Source organism: Ornithodoros turicata, unplaced genomic scaffold, assembly GCF_037126465.1.
Source record: "Ornithodoros turicata isolate Travis unplaced genomic scaffold, ASM3712646v1 ctg00000829.1, whole genome shotgun sequence".
NCBI lineage: Eukaryota > Metazoa > Arthropoda > Arachnida > Ixodida > Argasidae > Ornithodoros > Ornithodoros turicata.
The window spans coordinates 631,100-652,265 of NW_026999402.1; the positions used below are offsets into that span (position 1 = coordinate 631,100).

The following is a 21,166-nucleotide window of genomic DNA, read 5'->3' on the forward strand; positions in this document are numbered from 1 at the left end:
TAGGTTGCTGGGAAATGATCCCACGCCTAGTCCTATAGTTTTCTGTACTACAACCGTTCTTCCGGGACGGAGTGGAAAGAATGCCTCTGGAAAAAATGTCCCCGAAAAAAATGACCCGGACTGAAGGCGCCGTTACAGGCGCTCGTAGGATTTAAGATGCGTTCTTTTACTTGTTCTAATACGGACGTAGCTATACCTAACATCCGAAAGGCCCGAAGAAACTCTTGGCAGGCGTTATCAAAGTATCCAGGGAACATTTTAGTCGGGAACGTTTTTTCTAGGGACATTCTTTCGGGAATGCTCTATCTCAATGCTGTACACGTATAGCTCTTCAATGAGGGTAGGACAAAGTCATCTCAGCGAGATAAGAGAGTTCATTTCTATCCAATTTGATTTGAATAGTGAAAGGAACTACTGCGTTCTTACCCATGCCTTCGCAATTACAATCACAGTAAAATCTTTGCAGGTCGCACAAAACATGATTACCTCGATCAATAAGATCGTCAACGCCAGCATGACTTCTCTGCTCCTCTCCCGCGCTGCAAACTCCACAAACAAGTGAGTTACAAGAACTCTCAGCTACAGATCCACGCACACATAGTTAATTTCCAGTTACAAGAAACTTGCTCACTGTACAGTTATGCATTTATTTTGGAATATCACCGGATTTTACACGGGTCCAATTAGTACAGGAGTCGGAACATAAGGCGAAAAAAAGATAAGACAAGAACATGTGAATAAAAACAGAAAGTGTACCTAGGTGAATTTCATACGTCTTATATTCTGGTCTGTACGAAACAAGGTAATTTACAGAGGAGTAACACCTACTGCTGAAACGTCCGTCTTTAGAAGTGCCTACACAGTACAGTACTAACACGTTATAGAATCCACAGGCGGAGCTATTATGTGAGCTCGAAAAAGCATGAGCTCAAAGCGAATAATTTCGATTTCTATGCTAATGCAAAGTGAACATGTACATGTTGCACACAAATTGCGTTGCTTGTCCCATTTTAAGTACAAGATTGTTACAGTTGAAAGTTAACTTACTAACTCACTAAGATCACTAGGTCGCATTCCTACTTGATTTCTCAGTAGTTAGTTAGTGAGCTAGTTATTAGTAAAATAAAGTAGGCCTCATTTCTCACTAAGTGGTCCCTGCAGCGGTTACTTCTAAACTCTGAAAACGGAGCTGCACCGCATAGCACGCTGCTAGCCAACCACCATACCGAATGAAACGTTCTCTCCCTCGATTTCATGAAAACTGGGGCGTTCGCCATATTTCTGGCAATTATGAACTGGATATTGCCAAAAAAATAGCGTACGCCCCCCCCCCCCCTCGAAAACGGGGGAAAAGAACGATTTCACTCGGGATGATGGCCGGCTATAGGATTTTGCTACGTGGTGAAGTTCATTTTTAAGAGCGCACTTCTAACTAAGTCACTTTCCAAGACTGGTATCAGACGTCGTTTTAGGACAACGAGTCTTAAAACAGACGTTCTCCACAGAACAGCCTTCGTACCAACCACAGCAGAGCGATGTTGCTACCACTGTTCATTTGACGAACGAGCAGAGCGTGCACCCTTTAGTGGCAGTAGACATAAACTTAAAGCGTCACGAGAAGCGATACTCCTCCTATATATGCAATAAACACGAAAAGAGATGATTCGGTGATTGCGTTACGCGTTAGGGTTTCCGTTTCATGGTACATAATTTTTCATGCATTCCCTGCGGAAATTAGGTGCTTATATCGGTCGCTTCGATTCGGCGGTTTTCGCTGGCAATATTTTAAATGCGAGGATACTCGGCGAAAATCGGCGAGAAGCGAAACTTTCATTTGCTTATGCACACAATAAACGCTACAATTCAATCGCATTACTTTCGTCACAGCGCCAGCAGCAAACTTGCACCTAATGTGATTAATTGCCAAGTAATCAGTTTACTTGGTACAATAAATTCAGATGAGATTGCGCACTGCTCATTTTGTTGCAACAATGTTGAGTTTGAATATGCTCTATTTTCTATTTTCACGCTTTATAAGGGTAACAGAAATAGGTTCAGAGCTGCAGCAGCAGGAGATTTATTAATCAACACTTACCTAAACACAGCAGATGATTTCAAGCGCTCATTCCGGTGATAATTGTGTTCACTAGCCGCGTAAAAACTAGCAACGTACGCTCATCGGTGCATTTCGGTAAATATAACATACAGGAAACTTATATTATTATTCCACGAGTTACCAGCAAACGTCGTCGGCAACGGTGTCTTGTCTTTATCGCAGCAGTTAGCACTTCATAACGAAAACTTATATTGATTTTTCAGAATCATTAGCTCAATGGAGCAGATGGCGGCCAATCTACAGGATCACATCGTCGTTTTCAACGGCTCGACCGCCATGGGGAAAATTCCTGCCCAGGAATATTGGAGTGGTATTTATTTGGATACCGTCGAGCAACAGTGGCGTAACTTTTCCAAAAAGCCCACCGATAATGCGGATGTCGCCATTATGTTTCCGGAGAATAATCCATGTACTATTGGCGTGGAAAACGCAAACGTGACTTTGGGACTTCTTTCCCATAATGCTTTGTTTGGAAACTCCTCCAACAGTACTGATGAGATGTGTACTGCTGTGCTTCTGGTACAGTACGAACAGTGCAAAGTGGAAAATTCGGACGAAAATTTCAGCTTTTATTTTAAAGACAAATGTGTAAGTACGCGTTTCTTTTTCTCTCTATTTCTTAATATGCCTATGTCACACGGCCACTTGAATAGTGGTTGAAACCAATGGACATTGAACAGCTCGAACACCATTGATAGTGCGCGGCTACTTTTACTACACTTAACTGTTCCCTGAGCACGATGTTGCCAGCCGCGACTTCGAAGACCATTGACTGCTTCAGTAGCATTTCACGAACCTCCACAGATTCATGGAGTGTCAGAGTCAACGATAATTGAAAGTGGCCGTGCAGCAGCTGCCAGTGACTATTCAGTTCAATCGTCCTTTATCGCAAACACCACTAATATTCTCGAGGAGCAGCATTTTCCTGCTGCAGATTGACTGACTAAATCCTTTGTCTTTGTCAGAGCAACAGAACTAACCAAACTCAGCTGAGCGTGGAGTGTGTGTTTTGGGACATGGAAGCAGACAACAGAATGGGTGCTTGGTCATCCGCTGGCTGCAGTTATATTGGAATGACAGGAAAGCATCACGTCTGCAGCTGCAGTCACCTGACTAGTTTCGGAGTACTCTTCGTAAGTGTTGCTCAATATAAGGGTCCAGCTGATTCGTTTTATACATTCGCAATCGAAGTGTAATAATAATAAGTTCGAGCTGACTTACACGTGGTATAAGTAAAGCTATACCTATTTGCATGGTGACATGCTACACATGGCGCAGTGTATAGGACTGCGGATAATTTCGATGTTCCTTAACCTCGAACCGGAAATAGCCGACGCACGGTGCTGTGGAGCAGTGTTCGCATCACATTGCTATTGTCATCAGCCAGGATCTGACTCATGATCTTGACATGACCTACTATTATACTAGAGACCTGGACAGCCGCAATGCTCCCAGCACCGGGGTAGTACTTCTGGCAATCGCCGCTTGGCTATGGGATTTGGCGCTAGCTCGCACTATTCGTTTCCACGTGACTTGTCGAAACCGCGGCGATGTATGGTAGGCTGTGTTGACAACGACGAAGCAGTATAAGAGAGATAATAGCGAGTGCTTAGCAACAGCCTGTGTATCCCTGCGTAGCAGAATGAAGGCGGTGGCAAGGGTGATTCCCTCTCCCCAATAATGCTATGTGGCGCTTGCAGCGGTCACTAACGGAACTAACCCGTGACCCGTCTCTCCCATAGGGGATCGCCAGCTGTCCAGGTCTCTAGTATAGAGTAGGTCGTGGATCTTGAGCACTGTAAGCCAGTGCTCTACCGACTCAGTGGATACTATATGTTCTGGGGGAGGTAAACATTGCTTCCAGCACCATGTGTCGGAGATTTCCTGCGCACGTCAAAAGAACCCCAGGTTGTCGAAATTATCCGCAGTCCTACCCACCGGCACGAGCAACGTGTAGCCACACTGGGCAGACAAACCCTACGTGTAACATCATGCCACCATTATGTTTCTTTTTCTTTCCTTTTCTTTTTTTTTTTTTCACTTTAGTAGATGTGGGACAACAGTGGTGCAAACATCCTAACGCATCCCATGTTCACGCCAAACCGTTACTTCACGGAATTGCATCAAATATTGTCGAAGATACGCCACTGTTCATTCTACGGTGTTACGCGTTCTATACATTACATCATTCTACATACACGCAGCGAAATCTGCTTACGTCTTCACTTAAAATGTTCCAGGAACAACGGCGCAGTTCGCCCTGACGAAACTTCATGCGCGACTTCCACATACAATGCACACCTGCTAACATAAATATGCCCAGGGGCATTTGCGCAGTAGAAGGCACAGGCGAACACTATACGGAATAAAAGTTTTGAGGGCTCTTTGGAACATATTCCAAAAGAACACGCCATCATGATTTGATTTGAAACGATTATCAACGGTTTCCGAGCCATTGCACCAAAGGCACTTCGCAGATCACAGTACAAAAATGCCACGTTCATTGAGCCACGCTTTTACATGGATGCGGATGGTATACGGGATGTTTCATTTTCTTCTAGCTCCCACAGACTCAAAGAGAAAAGAACCTTCGAATGCGGCGTAGATAGTTCTTGCAGTTGAGTTGTAGGGGCCGGGCAGACATGGTGTCGAAGAGGATATATACCCCCTTCGACACCATGTCTTTGTATAGTTACACCTTGTAGTTACACCACCTTGTATCGTTACACGTGTAACTATACGAGATGACTGGATAGACCTCTCCCTGTTTACAAACAAATGACGTCAGATAGTACAACAGCGCAGCCAGCTTGGTAGACTGGAACTACTTTAGCAAAAAAATCAAGAAGTCACAAGGAAGCCACATTTCAATATAGGTTTTCATACTGTAAGCTTCTTATGCGATTCCTTATATTATTAGTTGTATGGCCTTGTTCTGCTCCATTCTACCGGTACCTCATCTTTTCGGTAGCCCTTTCTAAAGATGGCTACCGGTGCCTTCCATCTCCAGGAGCCTGAAGGGCACGAGTTTATCTCGAAGAGCATGTGGTGCCTCAATATACAGAGCAAGCATGAATTAAGTCGCAACAACAAACCGCATTCCACACAGGATTACGACAATTACTTTGGAAACGATGCAACTGACCCTTGGGTGGAGTCTTCTTTTCTTTCCGTGGTGGACCGGGAAAGCGAGTGAAGACACCAAAGCCACTAAAAACCTGACCTCATCTTTGTCCCCTACAAGTACAAAGGAACGACCCTTGACCTTCCTGGAGGAATACGGCTTTATGGAACGGGGGTGTTATCCGTCCGCGCTGTCACGGTGACGTTTCTTCGGTTGAGGTCTATTACGGAAGTGTGGCAAACATCGGAGCACTCGGCCTATCGGAGCACAAGGCGAACAGCGTTCGTTCCACGTCAAAGGGCCATGTGATTGGGAGCGATGGAGATGATTGGAGTAGGTGCTGATCCGCAGGCCAGATCAACCGCGCGACATATGTCTGACGTTAGAAGTCGGCCCAGGACACACATTCCCCAAGTGGTGACGTTACCCACCTCTGTGAGACCGACAAAGGCGAGCCCCTTTACCACTACCAACACCACCGCTGTGCGGCACCAGCTCACGTACCAGCTCACGTGGCTCAGTGGCTAGCGTGCCGGCGCCATGTCACGTCGAGACTGAAAGAAAGGTGCACGGGTACGAATCCCAGTGCCTGACGCTGTCTGGGGTTTTTCCTGGCTTTTCCTCAGACATATGGGGGCACACTTCCCTTAGAAGTCGGCCCAGGAAGCACATTCCGCCATAGTGTTAGTCGTGAAGTTGCCAACCTCTGTGAGGCCGACAACGGCAAGCTCTTTCAGCCACCACCCGCCACGCATCTTTGTGGTTACGATGATGGTATGGGAACCGATGATGGTCTGGGAAGGTGAACCGGGTTTTAATCCGGGCGGTCGCCCGTCTGGGTGGTGGCTCAGCGTTCTCTTTAGGCGCTTTAAGACAGATGTCGGGCACAGTCTTCCCTCGCGGAAGACGGCGTGTCTGGGCAAGTTATACCCTTCCACCAAGTTGCCACCGTCGTCGGGCGGTTTTGAACCCACGATCGTGAGATGAGCAGGTGGAGACGCTACCGACTGAGGCACCGAGGCTGGCACTGAATTAATTAATTTTAGTAAATTAGTTTTCTAGTAGTGTCGCAGTGTCTTCGAGAGGATGTCCGCCGTACCGTATACCTCAACTACAAAAACGATATCTATGCATCTTTCTTTTTTTCATAGTTCTTCTTTTACACCAACCACCCCTAACGTTCGTCATCTCAAGGAAAACCTGCTGCTGTTCTTTTACACGGAAATATGTAGCAGATAAAAATAAACAAACACAATATATGCGGAAGACTCACGCTGGGGGCCTATTAAGCCTTGTGCTTTGCTGATGACATCTTTTTGTGAAAAGGAAAGCATACTAGTTGGACTTTATTCCATGTATTTGAGCTGCCTATCGACACACAAGGATGTCGTGAACAATGGCAGTCCGGGTGAACACAATGCGTTCTCGATAGGTCAGGTCATTCATCATTGTCCTCCCAGTTCTGGCCGCGCTTGGGCTGTGGCGCTTGGGGCTGCTCCAGTCGTGTAACCCATTTCATCCGATAATTTCGCGTCCGCTACCGGTTTTAAAGTGTAGACAGCTAGTGAGACAGCTTGTGCAGTTACATCACGTTTTGTCACGTGACATGGGAAAACACATTGCCGTACCGAAGTCACAGTAAGGGGGCATGACGTGCGTTACGAGAGGAAATTGTAAAATCTCTCGCGACTACCTTGTTGGGCCTGCACGTCTGACGCCTGTGACAGATCCCCCATTGTTTTCCCATGTCATGCGACTCAAAGGCGCGGTCAAATGTTGCGCGTGACGTCGTGTGGACGAGCCTCATAGACACGCAACCTGTGAGTACAATGGTAGTTATTCCAGAAAGGCATTTTCAGAAATACAAGAACAGGCAGGAACAAAATGTGTACCATGAGAGGATCCTAAGCTTCCTGACCCTAATTGGAATCACGCTTTCTGTAGTTGGTCTGCTTCTGGTCGTCGCAACTTACATCTTATCCGAGTAAGTGGAGCACGTGCTGATAACTGTGATTAAGAAAATCGCTGAACTATTCATGCATTTTTTTTCTTTCGTTTTTTTTTTCAATTTTAGGACATGGAGAAAGGGAGCAGGACACAAATGCCTCCTGCATCTCTCGGTATCCTTATTAGGTTCATTGGTGCTCTTTGGAGTCCTAGTCGTTTCCCACAATGCCTTGAGAAGCTCTGCCGCTTGTGCAGTCATGGGAGCTCTCCTGCACTACCTGCTCTTAGTGACGTTTGGCTGGACCTTCGTGGAAGCCATGCTGCAGTACTTGCGCTTCGTCAAAGTTCTGGGAACTTACATTCCTCGTTTTGTGCTCAAGTGCGCCCTCCCAGCCTGGGGTGAGTTCCCATAACCGTCGTTCCCGTCGACGGCGTTGCTTAGTAACCGCGTAAGCCAAAATGGGAAACGAATTAGTTGATTTAATGAGGCTTGTGCAGTGACGTCACGTTTAGTCATGTGACTCGGGAAAACATGTTGCCGCACAGGAGCTACAGTAGGAGGGCATGTCGTGAGTTGTTGCGGTATGCATGATATTGGAAAAACACATGCTGTTACCTCATTCGGCCCGCAGTAGGACACATCCACATGTTTTCCCGAGTCACGTGGCTCAGAAGCGCTCAAAGGCTGCGCGTGACGTCATGTGCACGAGCCTCATTAGGTAGCAAGTCCTCGGCCTGTAGTGCACGCCAACAAAAACAAACTAAGATATTATATTCTTCGTTCGAGGCACTATTCAAACTATTCTTTCTTGTCGCGTCCTCCTCTTTCCCTTCCTCTTGCATCTCATATCACTGGGTATCCGCACGACCGACTTCATCTGGCGAGAGGTCGGCAAAGGACATCGAGCAGGAAAGCACGCGCAAACAAGATAACGCGGAAGAAATGCCGAGCGCATACGAACCACGTCTGAAGTGCTCTGAAGTAACGATGAAGAAGTTACTCAAACGAGAAAACGCGACGGTGCTCACGCGCACCCAAGAAACTATGGCGCCGCTCCTGTTGCCCTCGCGCCTCTGCCGAGATCTCGCCCGGAAAAGTCGCTCGTGGGTATACATGGTCACCATTTGCACCCTAAAAACTGAACTTCACCGCATAACACGCTGTTAGATCAGTCACCATCACGAATGACCTCGCTCTCCCTACTACTGATTTGTTGAAAACGGGGGTCGTATACCTTTCTTTTTTTGTGTGTGACACTTGTGCAATTTTATTAACCGTCACAAAAGAAAAAGCGTACGACGCGTGCGAGAAAGTCGCAGTAGTTTTTCGCTGCGGCGTCATGTACAACGAATAAAATGCCACCCTGCGAAAGAACAAGCGGGCAGGTGACCTACAGAGCACGCGGCAAAGCGCTGTTCTGTACACCATTAAAAAATCCTCCCTTCGTGTAAGGAGCGCATTGCCGAACGAGCGGACGGTGTCACGCATCATGCGCTCCAGCACGTGACCAGTGACGTGCGACGTCACAGTTCAAGCACGTATAAGCGGCGTTTCAGCTGTTAAAGAAGAAGAATGGCATAGCAACGTCGGCTATACGTCACGCGAGGCTCGTGTCGGTCGGCCGCGGCTGCTTTCTCCCATTGTTATACGCTCTGCAAGTAACCGAGCGTTCTGCGCATATCTCCTCTCCCGGTTTCTCCACTCGGGAAGCCCCATTGGCTACGGCGGCGCCCTCCCTCTTCCCTCTCACTGCCTCCTCTCATGCGCAGAGACGCAGTTGCACAGCGTATTGGAATTTCGATAGCGCAGCGACAATACACAGCAGAGCGAAAATATTTTGCATGCACGACGTTTTCATGGTGTAGAAAATTTGGGCGGAAAAATTACTCTGGTACGCCCATGCGAGCACGCGGGTCCATTTTGCACAAAAATATACAAGCACAACGCGAGCAAGAACCTCTCAGCAAATATATATATATATATACTGGAAGAAAGGGGTTCGGGCGACCGCGAAATTAAATAGGTACTAACAAAATATGAGGCAGACAACGAAGATGTAGGAAGTAGAAAAAGGGGGAGTTATTTATTTACTAGTGGAAAGTTAAGGGGGAAGTCAACGTTGCGGCGGAAGCTGGTCGGTCGGTCGGTCGGTCGGTCGGCATGGTCGGTCCGGTCATGGTCAGTCCTGACGAAGGCGGAGCTTCCGCCGCAACGTTGACTTCCCCCTTAACTTTCCACTAGTAAATAAATAACTCCCCCTTTTTCTACTTCCTACATCTTCGTTGTCTGCTTCATATTTTGTTAGTACCTATATATACCTACCTATATATATATATATATATATATAGGGGAGAAAAGACACCAGAGACTGAAGTAGGGAGTAGGGGAAGTTATTTATTAAGCTGGCATTTAAACTAAGGGTCTGGGGAAGTCTACGTTTCGGCGGAAGCTCCGCCTTCTTCGGGACTGAGACGAAAACGAAAACGAAAGACGAAAACTTTTCGTCTCAGTCCCGAAGAAGGCGGAGCTTCCGCCGAAACGTAGACTTCCCCAGACCCTTAGTTTAAATGCCAGCTTAATAAATAACTTCCCCTACTCCCTATTTCAGTCTCTGGTGTCTTTTCTCCCCTATCTATATTCAACATCCTGGTCGTTCGAACCTAAATTTTGTAGCGTATATATATATATATATATATATATATATATAACGCGTGTGTAAGCTGTTACTAATAGGCTGTCACATTCTTACTTCAGGTGTTCCGCTCATAGTGGTTGCCACAATGCTTTCACTGGACCCGCATCACTACAGCAACAGGCATGAGCTGTGAGTCTTCAGTTTTCCTTCCATCGTGCAGTCTTTACAGAACTTTACCCCATAAGTACTGAAATAAAGTTAAAATCCGGGCGGGTTGGTGATCCATATTTAAAAAAAAACAGTTGCCCCTCACACTGGGGTTTTTTATCGCTCTTATACCCCCATAACACGCTCAAGGTCTAAGTAGGATCCAGAAAAATAGCGTTCTTCCGTGTGATCTGTTGAGAAGGGGAAACATACGTATTTTTCCCGTAAAGGCGTAGGCCTCGCTTTCTGCTTAGACGTAAGTGTACGCAGAACATTACAGAATGATACAACGGGCGTCCGAGGAGTTATCGGCCCAGCCACCAACGAGATGCATGCCGAATACAACTAACGTTACTTTTCGACGGAGTCCCTGCCTGTTAGGGCCAGTTCTAGCTTCGCGACGCCCGATGCGGCGTCGTGAGCGGGCGGCGGAAATAGACGCGCATTTCCGGAGTCGGGACAGGAGAGACGTCGAGCCAAAAAAAACTGCTATGCCGACCTTCTTTGACGACATCGGCGAAAGCTGCTGAGAACGACAGCTGGTGACCAATTAGGTGACACAGAAAGGCCACGCCTCCTGATCTTTCGTCTGCTTTGGAGGACGGAGTGCCACTGTGGTGGGAATATGAAAATCATGCGCGCTGACGGGGCGGCGGAAATGCGCCTCTAGTTCCACCGCCCGCTCATGAGGGCGCTTCGGGCGTCGCCCTCAGCGTCTCTCATCCCGACGACCCTTGGATCACCACAAGAAAAAAAAGGAGATTGATTGCCAAGTCTTATCATACAAAAGAACGAGTCAGGGACATAGCTCGGCATTTCGGGTCGGGAAACTCACGATCACAATCATCTGATAAGACATGAGCTCAGCCGCGTGCTACGCGAAGGTCGACATGGCGTATTGCTGAGCTCGACCATGCACGCGACTATTTTGCAGGTGCTGGCCCCATGGACGACCGCTGGTCTATGGCTTCATCCTACCAGTCGGGTTGACGCTGGGGGCTAACGTTGCTGTCTTCAGTGTAGTCATCTATAACATTTACTGCAGACGACACAAAGCCTTACGAAGCAATCAAAGCCAGGTGAAATTAGCCAAAGCTCAGCTTCGTGCCACGATCCTCATCGTTTTTCTCCTGGGCAAGCATGCAACCTTATCTAAATCAAGTCCGCATTCTGTGTCGTATGCCCGAACGTAACTCGACTGCTTTGCCTTTCAGGCTTGACGTGGATCTTCGCCTACTTGAGCATCATCGACGCTTATGGTGTTAGTCGCGTTTTTGAGTACCTCTTCGTGGTTTCCGCGAGTCTACAGGGGTTTGTCATCTTCCTTTTTCATGTAAGTGACGTTGACCCTGCGACATATTTGACTTAGATATAATAAATGGGGGTAATATATTGTATTTGCCGTACAAGTAACGTTCTATAATATATAGTATCCGTAAAATAAGGTACCGTAATAATAGATTAATTTACTGTCATGAATAACGCAATTTTTAAACCCATCAACGCAAAGTGTGGGCGGATTACGCTAGGCGTTGAAAATGGGAGGCATACGTCTTTCTGTGACACTTATGTAGATATGTTAGTTTCCAAAAAAAAATACATCATCCGCAACGCGCACTTTTAGGGGGCCCAAAAGAACTGTTAGGGGGAAGTATGGTAGGTAGGACAAAGAAAAAAAAAGGTACAACATTTATTAGTAGTAGTAGTAGTAGTAACTAGATACATTTTGCAGTTACATTCACAGAGATAGTAACTATAGTTACAGTTAAAAGCTACTTTTCTGGAATATGTAACTACACACTAAATTTCAAAACATCATTTTTGGTGTAATTCGGCGGTATCATAACTGACTCCCTTTTTGGTGTATATCAACACCCTTTGGAAAAGTTACACCCCTCAGAGAAGGTGTATTCCTTACACCCAAATTGGTGTATTTCAACGGTATCATAACTGACTCCCTTTTTGGTGTAATCCTACACCCAGTGGAATCTGTACACCCTTCCGGAAAGGGTGTAAATGGAGTGCACCATGTGTCGTATATGAGACACGGCGAAATGAAGTCCGCGAACGCGTCTGAGGAATGTCTGAAGATGCCATGGTTGGGCTTTGGAATCCCAGCAATCTAATTCCAGCAACCACTGTAAGCCAAACTGATACACATACATAAATGATACAGATGATACAGATGATACAGATGAATACATATAAATAAATAAAATAAAATAAAATATAATAAAATAAAATTAATAAATACAGATATTAGTACAAATTTTGTTCACTTGAACATACAGTTCTTCATTGTTTCGTGTTTGTTAGTGCAGTATGTACCCTTGTATTCGTTATGCAAATGCTCTCTTCCTCTGTTCTGTGAATACACAACTTTTTGCTCTGCCAATCCTTTATCGTAATTCTTTTTTGCTGAATATGCACTGCATTGCTTACCACACTGTATTGGGCTGACATCTGACATAATGTCCACAAAAACATTGAGCAGGACAAGTATTTTTTTACTTTATGGTATTAGTTAATGATGAAGTCATGTCGTAAGTATTAGGTACTGGCAGCACAAGAAGCTAATTCGTTATTCGCCACATGTCCATTCATTGCCTTTTCTTAAGAAATGTCAAACGGGAACACATGTTTCACCCACTGTGGATATCCCCCAAATAAAAGTCTCATTAGTATATATGTTGTTCATTTACACCATATTTACACCAAAATGTGATAACACGTTGGAAAGAGAGTGTTTCGAAACACTAACACCCCATTAACACCACTTCTGGTGACTGTTTTTTCTATAGAAGGTCTAATAGGGGAGTATATGCAATGTTACACCCTAATTACACCTCAAACACACCAAAAAAGGTGTTCTGAAATTTACAGTGTAGTTATCCCCAAAAGTGGCTGGTTACAGTTACAAGTAACTTGGTTGCTACCGAAGACTGGTTAGCCTACAGTGTGTTACGTAGTGAAGTTCTGTCTCAGGAGTGTAGCCCGTATATGCTCTTGCGGAATTTCGATATACGAGAGTTTCCGAGAACCGGCGGGATGCCTGCTGTCGATAGGTCGGTTCGTGCTCCTGTGCCTCTGTCGTACCGGGCGTGCACAACCGGTTCCCGAAAACTTTCTGTCTCAAGTACGGCTGCCGTGTGGAAGCCGACGCTGTCAATGTTATAGCCGCGCTCACTCTTGTCATAATCATCGTTTCCAGGTAGCGTACGAACAAACAGCGAGAAGGCTATGGAGAAGCAAGTTCGTTTACTGGATTCCGCGAATGCCCGGAGAGATTAGAGGGCGTAGGCTTCATTCGGACGAAGGCTCTTCCTCCACTGCTCAGAAGACAACGTCAACGTGAAGATGACAGATGGACATCGTTGCCGAACCTGTCCCAGCCCATGAGGAAGAATTGCTCAAATACATTTCTTATTTATGGCAACAAGATCTGAAAAGCCGTTCTGTCCGAACAGTGTTGCATTTTCTTACTGCGAAGATGAAGTTTGTAACGACTTCTACGAATGAGGGTTGAAGAAGCAACGCGAAATCATCGGGTATAGCCGAAGTTGGCTCCCCATACTTTCTTCTACCAGGTCAGACCAACTGAAGTTCACCTTTAAAAAGTGTCATGAGAAGCTACAAGGCATGAAAATGGTACGGAGGCCTGTCTAAAAAGGAATCTCAGTGACTGTACAGCACTTGCCGCCATAAAGACGCTGAACATCCCTGAGACATTAGTCCTTGGTATATTGTCAGGCAGGTGGAACAGGCAACAAACCAACGCGTGTGTATGAGTGAGCAAAAAATGTAAGAGTGAAAGGAGGGTGAGTGAGAGTGAGTGGCTGGTTTGTCGTCCCTTCAGATGACGCACCCCGAAAGTCGCTGGAGAGGCGTGTTAGCTTCGCTCAATTGGTAGAGCCCTGGACCGGTAATCCAGAAGACGTGGGTTCGATCCCTACAGCTGGCTAACCTTTTCAGTGACTTTCATCTTTCATCGTTGATTTCTTAGGCAATTTGAGGCTTTGTTGTATCTGTCCCTTCTATGTTGTTCCAGCCTCAGAACATCAGTTTCTGTCTTGTTCAACGCAAACTGTCTGGTTCAAGATAAGTTTGAATGAAAATTGAATGACTTGTGGTGCGCACATTGTCGATCACGTAACCTTCTTACTGATATGAGCACCACAACGTCAAGGTCATATTAATTCAATGAGGCAGATTGGCCACATATGACGCGTCGTGAAGCACAAGAAGGACGCTCTTCCACTCCCTTATCCACCATTGAGTTATGTCCTTGCATCAATGAATTACGTCCTTTTGCGCTTCACCGCGACCAGACGCGACAAAATACGTAAACCGAAACCAATGAATTCTCCTCCCATCTTTTGATGGAATAAAGATATATGTATGTAATTACAGCAACAAATGACCCGCTTCGGTGGCAGATTTTTCTCGAAGAGGTGTCCACTGAAGGTCCCAAAAGGGGCAGTACCCATTTTAATGCCGACAGCGCACTGCTTTAGACTGCTACATTTTTACGAAACTCATTTGAATTTTTATTTAAATAATGAGCGCCTCCCACTCGTTCACACGGTGCGCAGCTTGTAGGTGGTATCAGACAGACACTTGTAAAAAGATAAAGTTCTCCGATTTGTGCACCCGTTCGCGAATTATATAGCCCGGGGATTTAACTGAAACACCCGGCATATGCCTTCCGCATATGAAACGATGCTACGCGAACATATTGGCGCTGCACAGATTCGCGATACAGTCATACTTGGCCCTACCTCCTATAGTTTGTCTGTTCGACGCGACTGACCCTGAGAGACAAAAACCGACGACAACGACGAGTGAACAACCTCCGAGCGTCGTAGAATCATACAACCAGCCCGCTCAGACATCCCAGCTGTGTGGAGCTAGAGACGTAGAGACAGGGGGGAAAACGAAATATTCAAGAAAAATGTTTTTCTTTCTTTTTTTTTTTTTTTTTGTCCATTCAAATGTAGAAAAACTCAAAATTTCCAGACGGCGTTTTTCGTGCCCCAGCACAACGTGAGTGATTTTCGGTTTCGGTTTCACATTCAGTCTGCAATGTACAGGGTTCGCCACGATAAACTTCGGGGTTTGTAACGAAGATAAAACAAATAAGAACAGTGTCGGAAAGTTAAAGTAGACGTTAGAGGACGTATTATTTTCGGCTCCTTTCCGTAGATGGCGAAGCAGTCGAGCGCGATGTTGCAGACGACATCGAACATGTGGAACTGAATGCAGACTAGTTCTCTGCGACCCCGCTTTCGACCGTGTCGCTAGCTGAGGAGAGTAGCTGGAACACAGGTATAGCCGATTAGGCAGCGGCGGTTTTTTAATTTTCACGATTTATCCGCAGAGTAACAGACCAGGCCGCATTATGGACATAAAATTTGGGGGCATAATACGTCCTCTAACGTCTACTTTAACTTTCCGACACTGTTCTTATTTGTTTTATCTTCGTTACAAACCCCGAAGTTTATCTTGGCGAACCCTGTACTTCGATGAGCACCTGCGAAAGATCGCCATCGCCATTCGCGGAACAGCATCAAGGTCGGGGGGGTCGGGGGATCGCATTCGCTCGGGAAACCTCGATCACAAGGGAGCTGCCATCAGTCGGTAGTGGGAGGTGTTGACTTGCGTTGGTTGCTTCATTCCGCTAGACTTGACGCGTTCGTTTTCCTAAATTCATCACTTGCTGACTCATTTCGGCATACTATGTGCGTATCTCGTACGTATTTGTTAAACAAGTAGCCAATGATTTCCCACCACATCAGTTGCTTGCGTGCTGTCGTTCGTTCGTCACTCTATTCTCACCAAACTCGACAGACTAGACCAATAAATGGCGGTTGGTTTGGTTTTTCTCATTTCCGATTCTCGTTGCTTCGCAGGGTGGCATGAAGATCTCGGTTAATTCTGTCTATTCTTCTTTGGATTACTGTTGTCTTCGGAAATACATGCCTATACATTCGTCACGATTTATTTATTTCACTCGCAAAGCATACAAACGCCGCTTCAGCACGTCATAGGCGGTAAACATGTTCATCCGTGTCGGTGAAGAGCAAAGGGTTGACGCATCCGCATTAAGATATCCATCCCCGAATTTTGATACGCAAATGTGCCGAAATTGAAAAAGCGCGCCTGAAAAATGCATCATCTTCGCCGACGGAGGCGTGTCTAGGCGTGAAGGCGGCTTATGTGGCCCGCAGGGCGGCACCTATACCCCAATCATCTTCATCGCTCCAAATCACGTGGCTAAAATCACGTGATATGAGGGCTATACCATCCGCGCTCGAGGTCGCCGCGGTTTCGGCTCATTTGCGTATCAAAATTCCGGGGTCCATACCTTTACGCACGGGCGTGTTTTAGGATTTTTAAAACGTGAAATAGGTTTCGACTATAGGTTGGTCCATCATTCCAATTTCCCGCTTTTGCAAGAAATCTCCTAATTAAAGAGTTCACTAATGAATTTTAGGTAATTAGTGATCTTGTAGTTGCGTACTTTCTTCGTTCTTGCGTTCGTAGTTGCGTTCTTTCGAGAGGATGTCAGCCTGTATGTAGACAAGGCAATGTTACGCGTGCATTGAGCAATCGGAGAATGAGGGCACACTGTGCGGCAGACGGCGCGGATGTGCTTTTCTTTTCTTTTTCTTTTCTTCTTGTTGGTAACATCCTGTATATATACATGTCAATAAACGATTTCATGCTATAGTAACAGTCCCTTCATCTTCTTCTCTTCTTCTACGCAAGACGTCACTTCTGCTCGCCAGTTGCCCTGCTGCCGATCTCAGCCTCAATCTCACATACGTGTGAGATGAGAATGGTCTCAAAATGGCTTATGCAGTCGTCTCTCCCTCAAAACCTGACACTTTACTCATTTGAGTACGAACCCACCGTTGTCATCAACGAACTCACCGAGATTGAGGGCGAGACCCTCACTAGGGCCGCCACTGTGCTGCCTCTCGGTGGGGATCCTCGTTCCGGTTTCGTTTCTGTTGCTTACAGTAAAAGCTGCCATATTAGTATTAGAATGAGATTTACATATGTCGTTTTCGGTCATGCATTGCCAGGAAATGTCAACGCGGGACAGTAGTTCCCTGCACGTGCAATGCCTTGATCAGGGGCGGATCCAGACCCTCGAGGGCGGTTTCTTTGTCGGAGCGCGTAGTGTGGGATGGGAGAGAGGGAAGTCCAATGTATAAACTGACGTGTTTTTTTTTTAGGGGGGCGCTTGCCCCCCCCCCCCTTGGATTCGCCACGACACGGTTTGTTCAGTGAAGCACCAGGGGGCGACTCCCAATCTTCTCGGCGCCAATACAGAGATAGTGAAGACCTTAGGGGAAATCTTCTTGGGAACAGCAACGGGGGGGGGGGGGCATTTTATGACGACTCCCCTTTGCCTCTCTCCACCGCTTACGCAAAGTTGAGAGGGAGACCACAGCATACATTGAGAAAAACTAGACACCAGCTGTGCACCAGTTCCTCTTGCAACTGTAAGATGGGACAACACATCACATTTCAAAAACAGTACTGCCGATGCCCTAAAAACGAAGAGCAGCATCAACTAACAGCATAAAACTGTGTGTATTGTCATCAAGCAACATAACTAGCTATGGAGGTAGACTCTTTTACACAAACTCTAACACTAACAGCAAAAGTGTGAATTGGCATCGAGGCGGAAGACCAGTCACAAGGACTGGCTCCCATATAACTATCTCAACAAGCTAGGACTAAAACTAGAACTAGTGCAATGCCAATTCTCCTGCTTTTGAAATCACGTCACGTTAAGGATTGCTGTTCGTGCTTGTCGTCGCCATGCAACAGACCAAGACTGCGGAGAGTTGCGCACGGGATAACGGCACGAAGGAAAGTAACGCTTAGTAGTGAACAACGTACCTTCCATGCGTTTCTTCGAATAGCACAGACGAAGTTAGCCAGCGTCTTCCGAACTCCATAGCACCAAGGACTGCTCTCTCCCTCTGTAAAACTCTGCGAACACCCGCTCGAACGAGGCTTAGAACGTGTGACGGCCCCCGAGCGCGACCGCCGAGTACTGCAATGAACAGCAAAAGTGTGAGAGAGAGTGTATTGGCATCAAATGGAAGGCCGGCCGCAGGGGCAGGCTTCCTGCAGCATCTCAAATAGACTCGAACAACATTCTGAATACCAACTCTCGCCCAGCGACTAAGGCTGGTCAGAGATTGCTATACGTGTCCGTTTCGCCATGCAACAGTCCATGACACTGGAAAGCTGCAAGTGGGAGAACAACACGAGGATGTGGACACCTCATAGGTTAACATGGAACTTGCCATTGTCCACCCTGAAGAGGATGTCAGAGGTCATCCAGCGACGGTGAAACTCAACTGCTCCAAGCACCGCACGCTCCCTGCAAAGAACTTTGCGAATACCGGCGTTAACTAGCCGAATCACCTCCTGCACACTGCGGCTCTCCTGCGCGTGCACTCGTCGACAGCGTGAAATCCACACTTGGTAGTTGATTTCGACCACCAAGAGCACAAAATGCCGCCTATCCCGCTGCGAGACAGGGAGGGGGTACAGACCACGAACTGTGCTCCACTCAACATCCATCAGGCTATAGAGGCCTGCTACACGATGCCACAGGGCACCCGGCAACAAACATAAACTGAAAGCATGTTCTGCTGACTCCCTGTACTCGCAGGAGGGACAGCCGGGTGACGTTACACCAAAACGGGAAAAACGCTCACGCAGCGGCAAGACGTCATGCGCTAAACGCCACTGAAGACTGGCCCGACGGGCGTCCAGCCAGCCAGCAGTGGTCGTACGCCACGCTATGTGGCGCTGAATAGGCGTCGAGTTCGGGGGTGGCCGATTAAGCGCAAGAAGTGCCATGTAAAGGCGCCGCACGGGCCATGATGTTATGTCATCATCAGGGAAAGAAGCTCGCAGGCTGCGCATTGCCACAACGTATGCCTTCAGGTGGGGAGCCACGCACTCTGAGCGCGGGCGAGTGTGTGTCAGCTCAGAGAAAAAACGAATGTTGGGTCCTAACAGAAAAGTTAGTAGACCCTGAGCAGGATGCCGCTGCTCTAGGAGACCCTGAAAGATCGCGCACCCAAGAGCAGAGACCCAAGGCAAGGCACTTCACTTTGAAATCCGGCACCAAAAGGCCGCCATCTACGCGAGGCCGATACATACGACCTCTTGATACCCATTCTACAGAACCGCCCCAGATAAACTGAAACGCCGCACGTGTAGCGGCCTGAAGAGTAGTCCGCGGAGGGATGGAGATATTGGCTAAATACCAATATTTACTCAGAAACCAAGACGCAGCAAGGCGCGCTCTGCAGGTAATAGGGAGTACGAGCTCTTTCAAGTCCCGGAGCACAGGAATACTACGCATATGGACACGTGCCCAGGTGCTGGGAGATATTCCTGAAGGCAGGAAATCATACCCAAGAACGCGCACGGCATTCTTCACAGGAATACCAAAGGGTGCGGAGCACGGCGGGATGAGGTTGACGAAAAGTAGTGCGCTTTTATCTCTATTGATCTGTGCATTAGAAACCCTACCGTAGCTTTCAATTACCTGGAGAACATTCCAAGATAGCTTCCTCGTCGGTCAGGATGAGAGACAGGTCGTCTGCATACGCAAAAAGCGGTAACGCAGATGTGCCCGGAAGGGCAAGCATCCGGAATGCAACCGAGGATGCAAGGGACTCTAAAAGCGGGCTAAACACTAGGGCATACAGTGCCGGTGACGTACAGGGGGCAGCCCTGGCGGACAGACATAAAGGTGGCCCTGGCGGACAGCCACCTTTATGGGGAAGTTAGCGGAGGTACCCCCATTGACACCAATGGAAGCTGACGCACCAGCATACAGTGCTCGGAACCACGATATGATCGCGCGATCAAACCCACTCGCCTCCAACACACGGTACATGTATTCATGAAGCACACGATCAAAGGCCTTCCTTTGGTCAAACGACACCAAAACACAAGGTCGCCGCCGACTATGTGCCCAGTACAAGGCGTCTCTTAAAGCCTGCGTATGAAGCGTGATGGACCGCTCAGGGACAGCACAGGCCTGGAAAGGAGGAATGACTGTACCAAGAACTGGAGAGATGCGTTGCAAAATCGCTGTTGATAAAATTTTGTAGTCAGTATTAAGCAGCGAAACAGGACGATAGGTATTTGGGTCTTGTTTTTTGGAAGCATCCTTGCACAACAAGGTGACAATGCTCTCACGCATGGACGGACAGAGGAGACGTCGTGCCAAGCACTGATTCAACAGAACTGTCAAAGGCCTCCGAAGAGTGGACCAGAAGCATTTATAAAATTCAGCTGGGAGGCCATCGGAACCGGGAGACTTTCCTGTGTGAAGAGCTTTGGCGGCAGCAGTATATTCGTCCTCGGAGAACGGAGCTGCACTGAGCTCGATACGTCGTGCGTCCGGCAAAAACGCTCGACCCTCGACGTCGGCAGGCTGCACGGAGTCAAAAAGCGCCATAAAATGATCACGCAGCAGTGATCGAACTCCATCAGGGTGCTCCTGAACCGAACCGTCGGTTGCAACAAGTTGCTCGATGATGGGAGGCCGACGGAGGTAACGGCCAAGCAAAAGGCGAGAGCAATATGCTTCTCGCGACCAGCGCTCGACAGTTTGTGCTGCCGCAAACTGGTCCCAGAAACGTAACCTAAGAGAGGCTAGCCTTCCTAGCACGTCCTGTGTGGCTTGATCATTGCCTGGGCCTCGCGACCCAGAATGGCGCAAAATAGACAGCACTTGCCGGAGGTGCACAAATTCCTCCCGACTCTCCCTGGCACGCCTAGCTCTCCACTGACGAAAAAGTCTCGCGGCTCCTACTTTGGTCTCTTCCCACCATTCCGGTGACACTAAAGTGTCAGCGCAGCGATCAACAAGGAACGCTTTGACGTCGTTACGAATTTCTGTGTCTCGCAGTAGCTCGGCATAAAGCCTCCAACAGCCGGATCCGGACCGAGAACCTCGCAACCCAGTGAGCGAGGGACGCACACCCTCATGGTCAGAAAGGTCTCCAGAGGGAAGCACATCGCATTTCAAAACATGGCTACCCAAACAAGGAGAAACGTACAAACGGTCAAGTCGGCTATGTGCAC

At 47.4% G+C, this 21,166-nt stretch overlaps 1 protein-coding gene across 1 annotated transcript in view; it reads left to right on the forward strand.

The window, feature by feature from the left end:
* LOC135375155 (uncharacterized) overlaps nt 1–14,445 on the forward strand; it is a 101,625-nt gene extending 87,180 nt beyond the window's left edge. The window contains exons 24-32 of the mRNA XM_064607882.1: nt 467–558; nt 2,320–2,704; nt 3,082–3,249; nt 7,100–7,224; nt 7,315–7,586; nt 9,943–10,012; nt 10,965–11,164; nt 11,245–11,363; nt 13,242–14,445. Coding sequence (XP_064463952.1) covers nt 467–558; nt 2,320–2,704; nt 3,082–3,249; nt 7,100–7,224; nt 7,315–7,586; nt 9,943–10,012; nt 10,965–11,164; nt 11,245–11,363; nt 13,242–13,385 — 1,575 coding nt within the window. The 3' untranslated portion in view covers nt 13,386–14,445. The remainder of the gene's footprint in view (nt 1–466; nt 559–2,319; nt 2,705–3,081; nt 3,250–7,099; nt 7,225–7,314; nt 7,587–9,942; nt 10,013–10,964; nt 11,165–11,244; nt 11,364–13,241) is intronic.
* Nucleotides 14,446–21,166: the final 6,721 nt, after the last annotated feature.